Source organism: Chlorocebus sabaeus, chromosome 2 (genome assembly GCF_047675955.1).
Source record: "Chlorocebus sabaeus isolate Y175 chromosome 2, mChlSab1.0.hap1, whole genome shotgun sequence".
Taxonomy (NCBI): Eukaryota; Metazoa; Chordata; class Mammalia; order Primates; family Cercopithecidae; genus Chlorocebus; species Chlorocebus sabaeus.
Genome location: NC_132905.1, coordinates 96649150 through 96665344, shown reverse-complemented (window position 1 = coordinate 96665344; position 16195 = coordinate 96649150). Strand labels below are relative to the sequence as shown.

The window sequence follows — 16195 nt, the reverse complement described above, 5'->3', positions numbered from 1 at the left end:
GTGATCTCCAACCAACCACCTCCAACTGGTCATGTGGTTGGTCAGGCTGCAAAGCATGCTGGGGTTGTTTGCTGTTTCACCAGGAAGGCCCTTCACCCCCTGGCTGGAGGACAAAGAAGCAAAGTCTGTGTACAGGGAGTGAATGGGGAGATGGGACCAGGCGCCTCAACATCCTGGGGGTGGCGGGGGAGTGGGGACAGCCTGGAGCCCGGGAGGGCGAGTTGGCCGTCACCAGGTGGAAGATCTTGGTGCTGCCTTTCAACCTTCTGGGCTGCGATGCTCTCCTTGGTGACCCAATGTCGTTCTGGGTCCCTCCTGCTTTCCCACTTTAGGGTTCCAAAGGCCAGAAGATGGGGAAGGTGATGGACATTCCCACTTCCCAAAGGGGGTGCTATGGACTGAACTGTGTCCCCTCAAAATTCATGTGGTAGTCCTGACCCCAGCACTTCACAATATGATCTTATTTGGAGACCGGGCCTTTCAAACGAGGTGTCCTTGTAAAAAGAGATGCTGAGGACACAGACACGCAGAGGCTTGGCCCCCCATGGACATGGGGAGGAGGCGCCAGCCCAGGAGAGGCCTCGGGAACCAGCCCTGCTGCAGCCTGACCTGGGAGCTCGGCCTTCAGACCGCGAGGGCCTTGGTGTCTGCTGTGGAGGCCGCCGGGCCTGTGGTCCTTTGTGACGCCAGATGCACACGGGGGAGTGCAGCCCTCACAAAGCAGAGACGGAGCTGCGGGTGGGGCCTCGGCACCTTCAGGACCTGCTCTGCACTCCTGCTGGGTCCCAGCTGCTGAGTCAGATGGGCTCATCCAGAACCAAGCCAGCTGCCCTCCCTCCTTCCCCGCAGCCTCACACCTGGGAGGCGGGGAGACCTCAGAAGTGCTTTGGTGCCAGCCCTGCCACTGGCAGCTCCAGCTGAGATCCTCCTGGACAAGGAGAACCCAAGTCCAGGGACAGCAAGAAAGGCTTTCTGGAGCTGATGGCCACGCCCTTCCTGCTGCAGCCACGCCCTTTCTTGATGACCACGCCCACTACACAGATAACCACGCCCTCAGCTATGGCCACGCCTGCTTCCTGATGGCCACGCCCCCACCTCAGGGCTGCTTTCCCCTTTGATAAAAAACATCTTTTTAGATGTCAGGGCCAGAAGGCCCTTGGGGAAGGTGAGCCTGTTCTACAGGGCCCCAGGAAGGCAGCATTTCCTGTGCTCAGACTCCCTTCTCACCTTCCATACCACCTCCCCAACTGACTTCAACGGGGCCTCACTGAGCAGAGGTGCCCAGGGCAGCATCAGGAGCTTGAGGCATAGACTGCGGAGCCTCGCGGGAGAAGCTTCATCCCTGGCCCAGCCGAGCAACGCCCTCCCATGGGTAAGCTGCATGCATCCAGTTCATTATTCAACAACTGTTACTGGTTCCCGCTTCGGGCCAGTTTCCGGGCAGGGGCAGAGTTGGAAGGTGAGTGACTTGATCCTGGGCTCCAGGGGTGCCTGGTGAGGAGTTATTACAGTGCACAGAGGCACCTGCACACGACACATCCGGCTTCCTAGGAGAGGGGATATTCAGCAAGGGCCGGCGGGGGCAGGGGAGGCCGGGAGCTGTTGGAGCAGAGCGAGGTCGGGCGTGGCTACCAAGGCTGGAGCCACGTGTCCAGGTCCCGACACTGCTGGCCTGTGGGAGCCCAGGTGACAGGATCACAGGGTCCCTGTGGGCGCTGATGAGCTCCCTTGGGCAGGGTGTAGCCAGGGGTCGCTGGGTGGGGGAGGAGGAACAGAGGGCAGGTTGAAGGGTCTTCTAAGAGCCAATCAGTGCCTCAGAGGGCCAGAATGAGGGTTGACAAGGCGACTCCCTGAGTGTCCTGAGGCTGCTATAACGAAAACCACAAACTGGGTGACATCAAACCACAGAGGTTTATCTCTCATGGTTCTGGAGGCCTGAAGCCTGAGCTCTCGAGGCATGGGTGGGGCTGGCTCCTTCCCAGGACTCCAGGGAGGAGCCTTGTCTCTCTCAGCTTCTAGGGGCTGCCCGCAGTGCCCGGCTTGTACACACATCACTTTGGTCTCTGACTGTCTTTACATGGCCTGATTCTGTCTCTACGTCTTCCGTTCTCATTTCTGTGGACAATGAGTGTCCACATTTCCCTCTCCTTAGAAGGATAGCAGGCATATGGGCTTGAGACCCACCCCAATGCAGTTCCACCTGTCTTGATGTGACTATGTCTGCAAAGACCCTATTTCCAACAGGACGTTCCAGGTACCAGAGGTTAGGACAGGAATCCATTTTTTTGGGAGACACAATTTGACTCGCAGCAGTGACCAGTAGGGGACAAACAGAGGTCAGTGGCAGGACGTGGTGACAGTGCAGGCAGGTGGAAGTCGAGAGGAACCTGAGGCTCTCGCAAGGGCGACCCAGCCGTTTGTACCCAAATAGGAGACATCAGATAAGAGGTGGTGAGTGGAGTTGGTGATCGGGGGCTACAGAAGCCCTGGGGGCTTCCATTCGGATGAGAATGGAACCCCCTCCCTCCCTTCCTTTCCCTCCTCTTTCCTTTCCTTTCGATTGCCTTGGAATTTCATTAGAAAATGAAGCACGGTTTTCCTGCCAGAAAAGAAACGTCTCTGAGTGCTGGCACTGGGGCCTCGCGCTGGTCCAGTTGGCTCCAGGCCTGCTTTGGTGGCCAGGGTCACCTTTACGCCCTTCCTGCCTTGTGTCCATGCAGAGGCCAGGCCGGAAGGCAGGCAGAACCGCTCGCTGGCCTCCTACCTCATCTGCTGCAGGTGTCTCCCTGGATCTGGGCTCCTCCTCAATGCAGCGGCACCGTCAGGGGTGGGTGCCACTGTGATGTGTCATCACCTGCAGGTGGCATGTCCCTGTGCCAAGCTGAGAATGGCACTTTGTGGCCAGCGTGCCCTGTGTCATCGGTCCTGTGTCGTGCTGCGAGGTGAGGCACCATTGCCCAGTGAGCGGAACACAAAGACTCCCTCTTGGCCTCGCTATTTTTAGTTTGATGCCTCGGGCTCACAGCAGTTGGCCGGAGTCACTAAACCTCCAGCTTTCTCTTCCAGAAGCCAAGCCTGGCATTCCGAGGGGCAGGTGGGAGCTGGAGACGTGTCAAGAAGCCCCTTTGGCATCTGGACCCGACTCGGCCCCGGGTCATTCTCTGGGGGCTCCCTGATCCATCGTCTGAGGATATGCAGTGGACTCACCACAGGGACTGAGGCGGAATCAGAAACTCCAGACCCTAGCAAGGACCTGGAGCATCCTGGGTGGCCTGGCATCCAGCTGATGACCTCGGCCATCAACACCTGGGAGACTCCAGAGTCCTGGATGCTGAGAGGCCTGGGCTTTGGGGAAAGGCCTGGGAGGGGTGGTGCTGGGCAGATGGCTACCTGGAATAAATAGGATGGGGCCTGGTAGGCTTCAGTGGGGCCTCAGTGTGCAGTGTAACACAGGGCTGAGGGACATGGCGCAGGCTGGTCACACAGTGCTGGTCTCAGCCTGGCATGAAGACATGTACTGCAAGTGACGGCACATCACGGTGGCACCCCGCCCCCAAGAGTCGGGCTGGGTGACAGGAGAGGGTGGGAAGATGGAGGGCACTGCCAGGCCTCTCTGCTGTGGGCTCAGCCCATACCCTCCAAGCTCAGCCACTTCAGACCTCATCAAATCGAGCAATAAGATCGGGGCTTCACCCTTTGGGCACCCATAGGAGGTGAGCCCCACTGTGAGTCCGCAAAGAAGGCGCCTTCTGCCCTCCCTCCGAGCTGTGTTGCCGCCTGCCTCGTCCCCTCTCAACCTGAAACCCCCGGGGGCTCTGCTGACTTCTCTGTCATCTTCCTACTGTGCGTGTGTGTGGTGTGTGTGCATGTGTGTGATGTGTGTGGTGTATTTGTGTGATATGCATGTGTGGTGAGTGTGCATCTGTGTGATATGTGTATTTGTGTGATATGCATGTATGGTGAGTGTGTGCATGTGTGTGACGTGCGAGTGTCGTGATTGTGATGTGCATGTGTGTGGTGTGTGTGCATATGTGTGACGTGCGAGTGTGGTGATTGTGATGTGCGTGTGTGTGGTGTGTGTATGTGTGCGACATGCGAGTGTGGTGTTTGTGATGTGTGTGTGGTGTGTGTGATGTGCATGTGTGGTTTGTGATGTGTGTGTGGTGGGTGTGTGCATGTGTGTGATGTGTGTGGTGTGTTCTTGTGTGTGATGTGCATGGTGTGTGCATGTGTGTGATGTGTGTGGTGTGTTCTTGTGTGTGATGTGCATGGTGTGTGCATGTGTGTGATGTGTGTGTACGTAGCATGTGCATATATGTGATGTGTGTGTTTGTAGCGTGTATTCTTGTGTGTGATGTGTGTGGTGTGTGCGTGTGTAATGTGTGTGTGCTTGGTGTGTGTGTGGTGTGTGCATGTGTGTGATGTGTTTGTGGTGTATGTGCATGTGTGGTGTGTATGGTGGGTATGTGCATGTGTATCATGTGTGTGCATAGTGTGTGGTGTGTGTTCTTGTGTGTGATGTGCGTGGTGTGTGCATGCGTGTGATGTGTGTGTGCATTGTGTGTGATGCGTTTGTGGTGTATGTGCATGTGTGGTGTGTATGGTGGGTATGTGCATGTGTATCATGTGTGTGCATAGTGTGTGGTGTGTGTTCTTGTGTGTGATGTGCGTGGTGTGTGCATGCGTGTGATGTGTGTGTGCATTGTGTGTGATGCGTTTGTGGTGTATGTGCATGTGTGGTGTGTATGGTGGGTATGTGCATGTGTATCGTGTGTGTGCATAGTGTGTGGTGTGTGTTCTTGTGTGTGATGTGCGTGGTGTATGCACGTGCGTGATGTGTGTGTGCATTGTGTGTGATGTGCATGGTGTGTGCATGCGTGTGATGTGTGTGCACTGTATGTGTGGTGGGTGTGTGCATATATATGTGTGTGTGTACCATAGAGCTCCATCCCTCTGCAACAGTGGGAGGGGACATGGAAGGCATCTATCTTCCCTTCCTTCAGTGAGGAAACAGGTAGGGGAGCATGGATGGGAGCTAACCTGGGAAGCAAAGCTGCGCGGTGAGTTGGCCCTTCATGCACGCCCGGACACAGCCCGTGCTGGGGACGATGGTGGGAGGCACAGGGGCCACTTGACAACCTGGGAGTGTGGGGCCCGGGTCTCTCTCCACCAGGCACTGAGATTAGACTGCCTTAAATCCATGACATGGATAAATAAATAATAAATACAAATGATAACAACATTTATATAGCATTTACCAAGGGCCAGTGCGTTCTAGCATTGGACACGTATTGGCCCACTTAATCTTCCAAAAACTTCCCCCCACTGCACAGACAGAGACACTGAGGCACAGAGAGGGTGAGTGACTTGCCCTGGGGAGGTCACACAGCTGCTGGGCTCAACGGCAAACAAATGACAAATCAGCCCCGTCTGCGCTCTCCACCAGGGCTGGGAGCTGAGCTCCGTGGTGCGGAACCCGGCGCATCTGTCTTCCCCAGGCAGCCCCCTCCCCTTCCACTTCGACACATCACAGGCTACACCACCGGACATGCACACAGCTTTGCAGAGCAGCACAGCCATGACTCAAGACGTGGAGAGGGCTTCGGGAACTCAGTTTTTCAGAAGACGCAACAATAAACCCATCGCAACAGGCCAGCCCTTTGCAAACTGAGGAACTAAGAATGAAAATGACTGAGGCTTAAAAATATCAGGCAGTTTCATTGATTCGTCCGTTTTGAATGGAAACACAAAATGTGGCCCCTCCACACAATGGAATCTCGCTCAGCCTTAAAAAGGCAGGAAATTTGGACGCGTGCAACAACATGGATGCATCTGAGGACATGATCCGAGTGACCGAGGCCAGGCACAGAAGGGCCATCCTGTCTGACTCCACTTCTCTGAGGTCCCCGCACTCATCAGGTTCATGGAGACAGAAAGCGGAATGAACAGTGCGGGTCAGGGGCTGGGGGAGGGGGATGGGGAAGGAGTGTTTATTGTTTCTATATTTTACCACAATTTAAAATTAAAAAAAAAACCAGGCAGACGGTCTAAAGCAAACGGAATAAAACATTGTGGCTCTTCTTTTAGTTGTTTCTAGACCGAGTTTTCAGGGGTACTGGGCCAGTGCTCCCATTGCGTGACCAGCTTTTGGATTCAGGGAGATGTGGTCAGGGTGAGGGGGAGACAGGTGGTCAGGGATGGGGTCAAGACAAATAAGTTGCACCCTCAAGTGAAAATATTTCTTTCTGAGCTTGAAAATGTCGGGAGCCACCCCGGGCAGTTGAGTGCATTGGGCATCCCTGGTGCCCACAGCATGACTGTGCCCATGGTGCCAGGAATACAGGCATACGCTCCTCCAACTCCTGCAGATGGACCCTTGCTTGTGCTCTCCCTCCCTCCCTTCTCTCTCTCTCTCTCTCTTTCTTTCTCTCTCTCTCTCTGTCTCTCCTCTCCTCTCCTTTCTTTCTTTCTTTCTTCTTTCCATTTTAATCTTTTTTTTCTTTTTTTTTTTTTTTTTAAATGCCAATAGTGTTTGGGGAGCGGGTGGTGTCTGGTTACATGGGTAAGCTCTTTAGTGGCGATTTCTGAGATTCTGGTGCACTGTCACCCGAGCAGTGTACACTGTACCCAGAGCGTGGTCTTTCATCCCCCACCCTGTGTACTTTCTTAGAACACTTTCGGGACCCCTGGAAATGCAGGCACCCAACTAGCCTTGGTCTCAACCTCCACAAGCCAGGCACTGACCTGCAAACTGCCTTCTGTGCGAGCCGTCCCTGCGGGCCCTGCACCTGCCCCTGGAAGCTGGAGGGATCCTGTGCTCAGGGTGGGTTTGTCTGGGGAGAAAGCCAAGGAGTACAGACATGCTTTGTCTGGGACAGGCCCAGCTGGCAGGCTGTGCCGTCTGGTCTCTGGGGGCTCTCTGGGCCCTTCTTGCCCAGGACCTTTTGAAATTTCCCAGGAGTGCGGCTTGCTGGGTCACCTGTGCCCAGGGAAGCAGGTGATTGGGTGGGAGAAGGTTCAGGGTTGCCCACCACCCCCTGGGAAGCAAGTCCAGGACCGGGCTGCTGGGCCAGCCTCTCAGGAAATCCTGGCCCTCTGGGGCCCGGTCCCTGCCTCCTCCCTGCCCGGCTTGTGCTCCAAGGTGTCCCGGTTGCTGCACTGAGATCAGCAGCCTGGCGCGTCCCCGTTTCATCTCTCATTTGCATGTCAGTTCATCTGAGGCGTCTGATGGGGACAGCGTGCCCTTCCTCTGCGCTAGATTTACCTCCCTGACAACCAGAGCTGTCTTTTGCCCATTTCTGAGGCTAGACAGCCCCTCCACCCACACTGAGCTCGGAGTGGCTGGCTTGAAGATGAAGGTGCAGGCTGTGGGACCCAGGCTCCTGGGGCCCGTGGCTCTGGCTCCCTCTTCATGGTTGCCTGTGGTTCCAGCTCACAGTGGACTCGGGGAGTGACAAGACAAGTGACAGGAAGGTGCTGCCACTGCTGCCTGCAGAGTCTTCCGGGCTGATGGGTCCAGGGTGAGAGAAGTGTCATGGGGGCTGTGCTGTGCCCAGGCCTAAGGGCCAGGGTGGCCTGAGCCTCCCCACGTGCCCTGGCCTGCTCTGGAAACTTCACCCCATTGCTCAGCGTGGCCTGCACAGCGAGCCTCCACTTTCCCGGGGAGAAAGTGACTTTGCCCAGGCCTCCCGGCTGGCAAGTGGCAAAGGCGGATGAGGCAAAGCTGTCCGTCTCAGCACCATGTCCCCGCTGCTCCATGGGACCAGCCCTCCTGGATTCCCGGATTGGGTGGCATCGATTCAGTCTGAGAGGTTTCCAGGTCATTCACAGAAATTCCTGATGGCGTCAGGTGGGCTCCTGGCTTCCAGCTGTCCCCTCCTGGGCCTCTGGACGTTGGAAATGTCTGGCTAAAGGGGAACTCAGACCACTCCAATGAGAAGGAGTGGGGAGGCCAGCAGCTCCCTAACTTCTCGGTGCCCTTGGGTTAAAACTGGGAAGGGCCCAGTTTCCAGGGCCCTCTCCGAGACAGCACCCGCCGTAGCTCTCAGGTAGTCAGGCACTTCATGGCTGATTGCCAGTTGACAAAGGAACCAAAAACGGAGGGTTCTTATCACTTTTCACAGCCTGGCTTCAATTCAGGCAGAGACAGGGGAGTCATCCCCAGCCAGGGGTCAGGACAGCAATAAGGCCGGCAACTTCCATTGCTCCCTGTCCCCCACCACCGCCACCCCCTCCATTCACACACTGGAAACCCCAAAAGGGTGCGAGTGACCCCCTTCCTTCAGCAGCTTTTCTTGGTTCAATGAACTTACAGTACCATTTTTATACCAATTAAAGATCAAAATTTATAAACATGTAACAGGCAGACAGATGATAGGCTGGAAGTGGAGAGGATGGCGAGAAGAGCCACCGTCCACCTGGGAAGAAGGGCGTAGACAGTGATGCTGGAGTAGAGAAACCCGGAGAGGGGTCAGTGCGGCCGGGGAACACAGCCCTGCACGAGTGAGCAGAGATGCTGCGGCCACAGGACAGAGCGCTGCGTGTGTGGGCTGAGCAGGCCATGCCTTCTAAAATGAAAGGAGGTTTGCATTTGACCATGTCAGGGGGCAGGAGCGGGGAAAGGCACACAGGAGCCGCGTGGGGCTTAAGGACCCACCGTGCTGACCACACCAGACAAGGTTGGGGCCGTGCACTCTCCTCTCCCCTGAGGAGCTGGGAAACACCAGCTCATGCTCGTACCAAAGCAAGAAATGAAGGCAGAGGGGCCTGAACAGGACGGGTTAGTAGAAACAGGCAGTATGGAGTGACATTCCCCTGGGCCAGGACCAGAGACCACCCCAGCAGGGTGCGGAGACCTGGACTCCAAGTGCAGCGGGGAGGACCTGAGCCAAAAAGGGACAGCTCTGGGGCCCACAGAGGCTAGCCTTGGGTCCCAGGACCAGGCTGGAGGAAGCATCATGAGAAGGCCTGGGCAGGCCCCACCAGCTCCCCAGTGCTGAGTGCATTGTCCCTGTCGACCCATGGGCAGCTCAGCTGAGCAAACCCTTTCTCCATAGGCAAGAGAAAGGAGCAGGTGCAGCAGCCAGGGTTCCCCAGGGTAGGGGAAGCTGAGGAAAGGAAAAGACAAACCCTCTGGGGAAAGATGAAGCTTCAGCTCCTAGAGGACACAGTCTCTCCGAAGCAAGGACCTCAGCACTCTAGGTTTGGGGACCTGGGCTCCCACCTCTCCCATTCTTCAACAGCCCACCTGAGGGTCTGGACACGGGGTGAGGGGCGAGAGGAGGGCTTCACCTGGTGCTGGGGAAGTGCCAAGTCCTGATCTGTGCACCTGGCAAGCCAAGGAACAGACAGGGACAGGCCTGTGCAGATGCTGCTGGCTGGGTGGAGGCTGTCCCCAGGCCCTTCAGCAGCTTCTCAGCAGGCCATCTTCATGGCCACCAGTTCTGCACAAAGGGCTCCTTCCCCACAAAGCCCACAAAGCCGATCATCAGGGGAAAAAAAAAAAAACTTGTTCATCAGGCCCCATACGGGATTGGCCCGTATCATTTGTGGTTTCCTTCCCATTCCCATTCACTCTGGACCCCAGCACTCAGCACATAGTAGATGCTCAATAAACACGGTGGTTCATTGACCAGGCAATCTGCTTCATCCCATTTAATTCTTAGCACAGCAACACAGGGGCACAGAGTGAAGTAGCTGAGCCAAGGTCCTTGAGATGGGAAGGGAGCACTGAAACTGGAGCCTCAGTTGGACTCCAGGGCATGGAGTCCTGCTTTCCTGTAGGGCTCAGGAGGCACCCTCCGACTCACTTCACACCCCCAGCTTTCTCTGCACGACCTCTGAAGGAAAAGCCCCCAAGGAAGGAAGACAGAATCCCCCAAATTCCTGCTGCTGTCTCTCACTGCGTAACTCTGGTGATATGACACCTGTGTGTGTCTGGAGTTTTCTTCATATAAATAAAACATTGACCTGGCTGCCAAGTGGCGGCAGTGGCTCCTCCGAATCGTCAGGGATGTCTGCAGGGTTACCTGCACAGGTAAGGCCAAGCCAGGAGACACCGGCATTTGCCAGCCGGCGCCTCCCTCAGACAACTTTAGATCGTCAATGTGGAGCTTTGCCGGAGCAGAGAACTCAGCAGAACCCCCACTTTCGAATGTTCCCTCCTTTCTCCCCATCTCTGCGGTCTCAGGGGGAAACTGAGAGGGCCAGGGGGTCCGGTAACCAGAGGGACAAAAAGCAGAGATAATGAAGGAGCCGGCGTGCCTGTCACTAGGACTCATGGCCAGGTGGTGTGGAAGAACAGTGACAGAAAGCAATACATCCCTCATCTCTGGCCCCCAGTGGCCCCCAGGGCCCCGTCCTAGGAAGCAATACAGGTTTGTTTCCACGACCTTTGATGGAGAGGTGATGGCGCGGATCGCAGGGAGACAGATTCATGCTGGAAATTCCAGGATTTACCCAGTGCCTGGTACTTTAAGAGAAGGAATGGCGGCTGATGGCAGCGGCGCTGAAAGTGCTCTCAGCTGAGCCTGGTGCAACCCACCCGTGATAGCGCTGCTGGGTGTGCAGCCTGGGAGGCGAGCGAGAAGTTATCATGCTTTGCCTGGCACATGCTTGGGCAAACGATTCAGCTTCAACCAGGGCTCACAGTCCAGCTAGGAGCTGCCAGCAGGGTTCACAGCAAGGGGCAGAGGCCGGGGGCAGCTCAGGAGCAAGCAACAGACCTCCTGGAGACGGCGGGGCCGGCGGGGCCGGCGGGCCGGGGGGAGTTGGAGACCAGTCTGGCGCCTCCCTGTTTGCCCGGGAAAGGACATTTATGGAAGGAACTGAGGGGAGAATAATGCTCATCGTGTTCTGCAGCGTTCCAGGCAGTGTTTACATTCATTCGTTCCCTTCTCATTCCAGTCTATAAAGTAGATTTTATGATGCCTTCTTTAGAGACGAGGATGCCAGCTGGGAGAGCCAAGGGGCTTGCTCGTGGTTACAGGAAGTGGTGGAGCTGGTGGTCAGTCCGCCTCTCCCCCTCACAGGTGCCGCATGCCATATCTCCCCCAGGGCCCACCTGCAGGCTGCTTTCCTGGAGATCACCCCAACCTCAGCGTGTCTGCTGTGAAAAGGTATCCTGCCCACAGTAACAGCCTGGCCTGCCACGCCCAACGTCCTCCTCCCACACCTCCTGAAGCTATCCTCCACTTTTCACCTGCTTCCAAGAGAGCTGCTCCCAGGACACCTTTGGGAAGTTCTTAGGACGGACCTGCTTACTGTAGATCTGGTGACTACTGACTTTAAAAAGATTTCTTTTTTTAAAGGCAGGTCTTCGATACATTCTCATCTATTGGGCAGAAAAAGTGTGTGTGCATGTGCCTATGTGGTGTGCATGTCTGTGTGCTCATGTGCACGTGTGTGTATGCATTTGTGTGCGTGTGTGTGTGTGAGTGGATGTGTGAGCACTGGAGCATGTGTGTGGATGTGTGTGAGTGTGCATGCTGGAGCAGTGACATATTCAAGGGCGGGCCACTCCTTCCTTTGGGGAGAAAGAAGGCTGTTACAGTCCCCTGCAATTGCAGACTCCTGGTCCTGGAGTCAGAGACCTGGGTCTAGTTGTGCGTCTGCCGCTGCCCAGCTGCCCCGCACTGATGAAATACAGGGGTGACCACCTGTCCTTGAGGATGCTTCCTCCTCCCGGTTATCTGAGTCTCTCAAAGCCGGCTACAGTAGAGGAGGGCTGTACTTTCCATTTCACGGGGATCAAGCTGGACACAGGGTGAGGGCGGCTTGTTGACTTAAATTTACTGATTAAGCTGGCTAAGTGCACATCTGGGAACAGGAGAGACTCAGGCCTGGCCGGCACCTGCTCTGTGCCGGGGTATCTCCCCCTGGCCTCCTTCAGTGGGGTACTCCGTGGGCAGAAAGGTGAGAAGCAGCTGCACGGGCTTCCTGAAACGTCCAGCTGAGGTTTGAGGGATTTCCTCACAATGGCTTTTCCCTGGGGACTTTAGGGGGAGCTCATGAGAGCCCCTTCCAAGCCGGCACGCTCATTGTCCCTCTCCGCCCGTCAGAGGGGGCCACGAACAAAGGGGGTCTATTCTGAACCCCTCTCCCGTGTAACTCAAGTCCGCTAGGAACACTGGACATTGGAGGGACTTCCTATCTCCGCACAGGAGGGGAGAGCCGGACCCGCTGCCCCCCAGGCTCTCCGCGGCGACCCGGAGGTGCAGCGGCCCGGAGTCCCCCTCTGTAGTCGGAGCTACCCACCTGCAAGGGAGCAGCTCCCGCTGCCGGCGCCCCCCGCACCTGCCCCCGCGCGACAGGAAGTGGCTGCTGCTCGCCCCCTCCGCGGACCACGACCCAAGGGCTGCCCGGCGGGCCGATCCACCGGAAATTAAAGGCTTCATGTGCCAGCCCTTGAATGTAAAAACTCAGCCTAATCAGATCTTTAAAAAGAAAAGCTCTGCCTATGAAATGGAAACACTAGCCCGCCCCCCCAACCCCCAGGCGAGTCGCCCCTTTCCCCGGGGAGCCGGCGCGTGGGGACCCCCGCCCCCGAGCAGAGCTGGCGGAGCGCACGGAGGCCGCAGCCAGAACCCGCAGACGCACGGACAGTCCCGCCCCGCCGCGCCCGGCCCCGGCACGGTTCCCCGGGGGGAGGAGGGGGTGTCTGGGTGGGGGAGGGGGCTACCTTCTGAATGCGTCCATCGATGTCCAGGTAGATGGCCTTGGGCCGGTAGCTGGAGGAGCCGGATCCCATCCTGCGCCCGGCGGCTGCACTTGGACTTTTTACTGTACTTTCCCGACGCCAGCCGCCGCGGGAGGCGGGGGAGGGGAGCAGGGGAGGGGGCGGTAGGGGGCGGTAGGGCGCGGGCGGGGGGCGGCCCGCGGCGCTCAGCCAACCAGAGCCGCGCCGCCACCGGGCCCGGGACGCCCGGGAGCCGCCGCCGCGCGCCGCAGGGTCTCCTCCTCCGCTCGGCTCGCACTCGGGCTCGGGCTCCGGCTCCGGCTCGCGCGCTCCTCCTCCCGGCCGCCCGCCCTTCCCCCTCCCCCCTCCCCCCTTCCCCCTCCCTCCCCCGTCTCTCCTCTCTCCCCTCCTCTTCACTCCCTTCACCTCCCTTCCCCCTCTTTCCTCTTCCCTTGACTCCAGCCCCCTGTCGGCCGCCTATCTCCCGATGCCCCCTGGATAGCTGTGCAGAGCCCTGAGCGACCCCTTCGGCCCGGAGCCGTCGCCTCCCCACGCGGTCCGTCACTCCTAAGCCAGCGCTGGGCTGAGCGAGGCAGCGGCGCTGTGGACCCCGCAGCCCCGCCGGGAAAACTCCCCTCGTTCCTCTGTCCTCGCTGCGACCGCCACCCTCATTTCATTTGAATAGAAAACGGGAAAAGTTCCTTCTTGTTCACCCACTGCTTTCCCAAACCTCCTCCAGCTGCGCCCAGAGCTGAAATGGCGATTTTATTTCTGTCCTGCATGGGGCCGGACCGAGGATTACCCCGCCACAAGCTATCTGCTGGATTCTGCATGTTCGTCCCCTACCCCCTTGTGTGAATTGCTACAGGGAGTGTGGGAAAGGCGGGAGGGGAAGGGGGCTGTGGGCATCCCCTGGACCTGCAGAGCACAGAAGGGGCTGCCTTGGCCGCCCCCAGTTCTCCTGGGCTCCTCCAGTGGGAATGGGGTTGGCAGCTGGGGGAGGAGGCTCAGATGCTGTGGTCCTGGCCCTGGGTGCATATGGCCTTTGGAAGCAAGTATCAAAGCCAGCCGGAGCATGTGCTATTGTTTCGTTGGAAGTGAGTTCCAAGCCACCGCTTTCCATCTGTTGAGTGTCTGAGTGCTGCTTGTTGAGAAAGTCTGGTGCACACAGGCTCCTCCTTCCCCCCTGGGGCCTGCTGGAGCCGGCCAACCAGGGCCAGGGCCAGTGGTCACTTCCTCTCCCTTCCCTGGCCAGCCTGGTCTCCACCTGGTGGATGGTCACAGGCTTTACAGACACCCCCAGGGCCACCTGGAGCCCTGGTGGCAGCTGGGGTCCTGCGGAAGGTGAGGGCTCCCTGCCTGTCCGTGGGAGTGGCATCGTCCTGTGAGGTAAGTGGTGGCCCTCAGCCTTTGGCCAGTCCATCCTGTGTCACTTTATGTCTCCCACCTGCTTTCATGGCGGGGGACATGCTCCCAAAGAACGACAGCTTGGAACTCGATAGCCTGGCACCCCCTGCGCACAGCTCCAGTGGAGTCTGTGTCAGAGCTTGGGCACCATGAGCTGTGCTTTTCAAGTGACAGGGGTGAGAAGGGGACAGCCTGGAGGCCTTTGGGGTGGGGGGGCCCAGCTGGGTGGTTACAGTGGGACACCTGACTCGCCATGGGGATACTGTGTCCTGAGCTCATTGAAGTGAGCACTATTACTAGTAGTTCAATTTGTTGTCAAATGTTCCGGCGCTATTTGTGCTAATCCAGAGAAGTGCTGTTGGGGCCGCGTGTGCCGCCTGGCATGGAGTTCTTATCAGCAGATGGCTCGTTGGCTTGCCACTTAGTTATTCTCCATCCCTTATTGTCATCTGGCCTAGTCTTCTGTAACCATTTCCTCCAAGAGCCCTAGAAGGACGAGTGGCCACCCATGGGGGGTGGTTCTGCAGGGCAGTTCCCCGGTCTCAGAAGACTCTGTGTGCATCCAGCGCCAGTGGCCCCTCACACTGCCTGACTGATTCTGTGCTCAGAAGAATAATCGCATCTATCATTATTTTGCACTCTTAGGAGCTGGACTGGACTGCTGTATAGAAACTGGATCGATGGGGCTGCAGCAGCTGCCCAGAGAGGAACCCTTTCCTCTCCCAGATCCCAACGAAAGAGCAGTGTGGTCTTTCATTCATCAACAAGCTCATTCTTGTGTGTTGGGTGCTGTTCTGGGCACTGGGGATTCAGTAGTGAACAGAATAAGCAGAGATCCCTGGCCAGAGAAGCTGGCATTCTCTGGGGGAGACAGACACGATAGTATAAATAAATAGAATGTGTAGGGTGTTGGATAAAAATTAGGGCAAAGAAGAAAAATCCACAGTGAGACCCTATCTCTAAAAAAGAAAAGTCCTGCGGGGAAGGGGAGATAAAACGTGCAGTGTGGAGGAGTTGGAATTTTAGAGAAAGTGGCCAGGCAAAAGGTCACGTAGGAGGAAGGACCTCATGGGCATTAAGAGCAAGAAGCCTGTGTGTGTCAGAGGGAGGGACCTCTGGCACAGAAGCCGCCTCATGCAGGAGGCTGCGTGGTCAGAGCAGAGGGAGGGAGTGGGCTCTGGGGTACCGGAGTGGGCTGTGAGGTCAGAGAGGTGACGGGGCAACCCCACGTGGTCACATGAGTGGCCTGAGCTCACTCTTCCTCCACTGCATGCCTTGCGGAAGGTAGTGCAGAGGGCTGTGGTCTGACACGGGTTTTCACAGGTTCCTCTTGGCTGCTGGAGGAGGGTGCATGGAAGGGGCTGGGCAGGGAGGCCAGTGAGCAGCAGCTGCAGCCAGCTTTGCAAAGCGTGATAGGACTTGAATCACGGTCAGGTGTGTCAGGGTCCTTCAGAGAAGCAGATCAGTAGTGAGGAGTTGGCTCACATGAGGACGGAGGCTGAGAAGTCCTGCCAGCTGCCGCCTGCAAGCCAGAGCCCCGGGAAAGCTGGTGGTATGGCTCCGGTGTGAGCCTGAGGGCCTGACACCCAAGGAGCTGATGGTGGGCACCCAGTCCCAGGGCAGAAGGCCAGTGTCCCAGCCAGGAGCTGACGGTGGGCACCCAGTCCCAGGGCAGAAGGCCAGTGTCCCAGCCGGGAGCTGACGGTGGGGACCCAGTCCCAGGGCAGGAGGAGGCCAGTGTCCCAGCCGGGAGCTGACGGTGAGGACCCAGTCCCAGGGCAGGAGGAGGCCAGTGTCCCAGCCAGGAGCTGACGGTGGGGACCCAGTCCCAGGGTAGAAGGCCAGTGCCCCAGCCGGGAGCTGATGGTGTTGACCCAGTTCCAGGGCAGGAGGAGGCCAGTGTCCCAGCCGGGAGCTGACAGTGGGGACCCAGTCCCAGGGCAGGAGAAGGCCAGTGTCCCAGCCGGGAGCTGATGGTGGGCACCCAGTCCCAGGGCAGGAGAAGGCCAGTGTCCCAGCCGGGAGCTGACGGTGGGGACCCAGTCCTAGGGCAGGAGAAGGCCAGTGTCCCAGCCGGGAGCTGATGGTGGGGACCCAGTCCCAGGGCAGGAG

At 57.8% G+C, this 16195-nt stretch overlaps 1 protein-coding gene across 2 annotated transcripts in view; it reads right to left on the bottom strand.

Annotated features, from left to right (window-relative positions):
- PDE9A (phosphodiesterase 9A) overlaps positions 1-12973 on the bottom strand; it is a 117654-nt gene extending 104681 nt beyond the window's left edge. Inside the window, exon 1 of one of the 2 annotated variants that reach the window (XM_007969241.3) lies at positions 12680-12973. In XM_007969241.3, coding sequence (XP_007967432.3) covers positions 12680-12748 — 69 coding nt within the window. In that variant the 5' untranslated portion in view covers positions 12749-12973. The remainder of the gene's footprint in view (positions 1-12679) is intronic. The other variant, XM_007969252.3, reaches the window with a different exon arrangement.
- Between the last annotated feature and the right edge of the window lie 3222 nt (positions 12974-16195).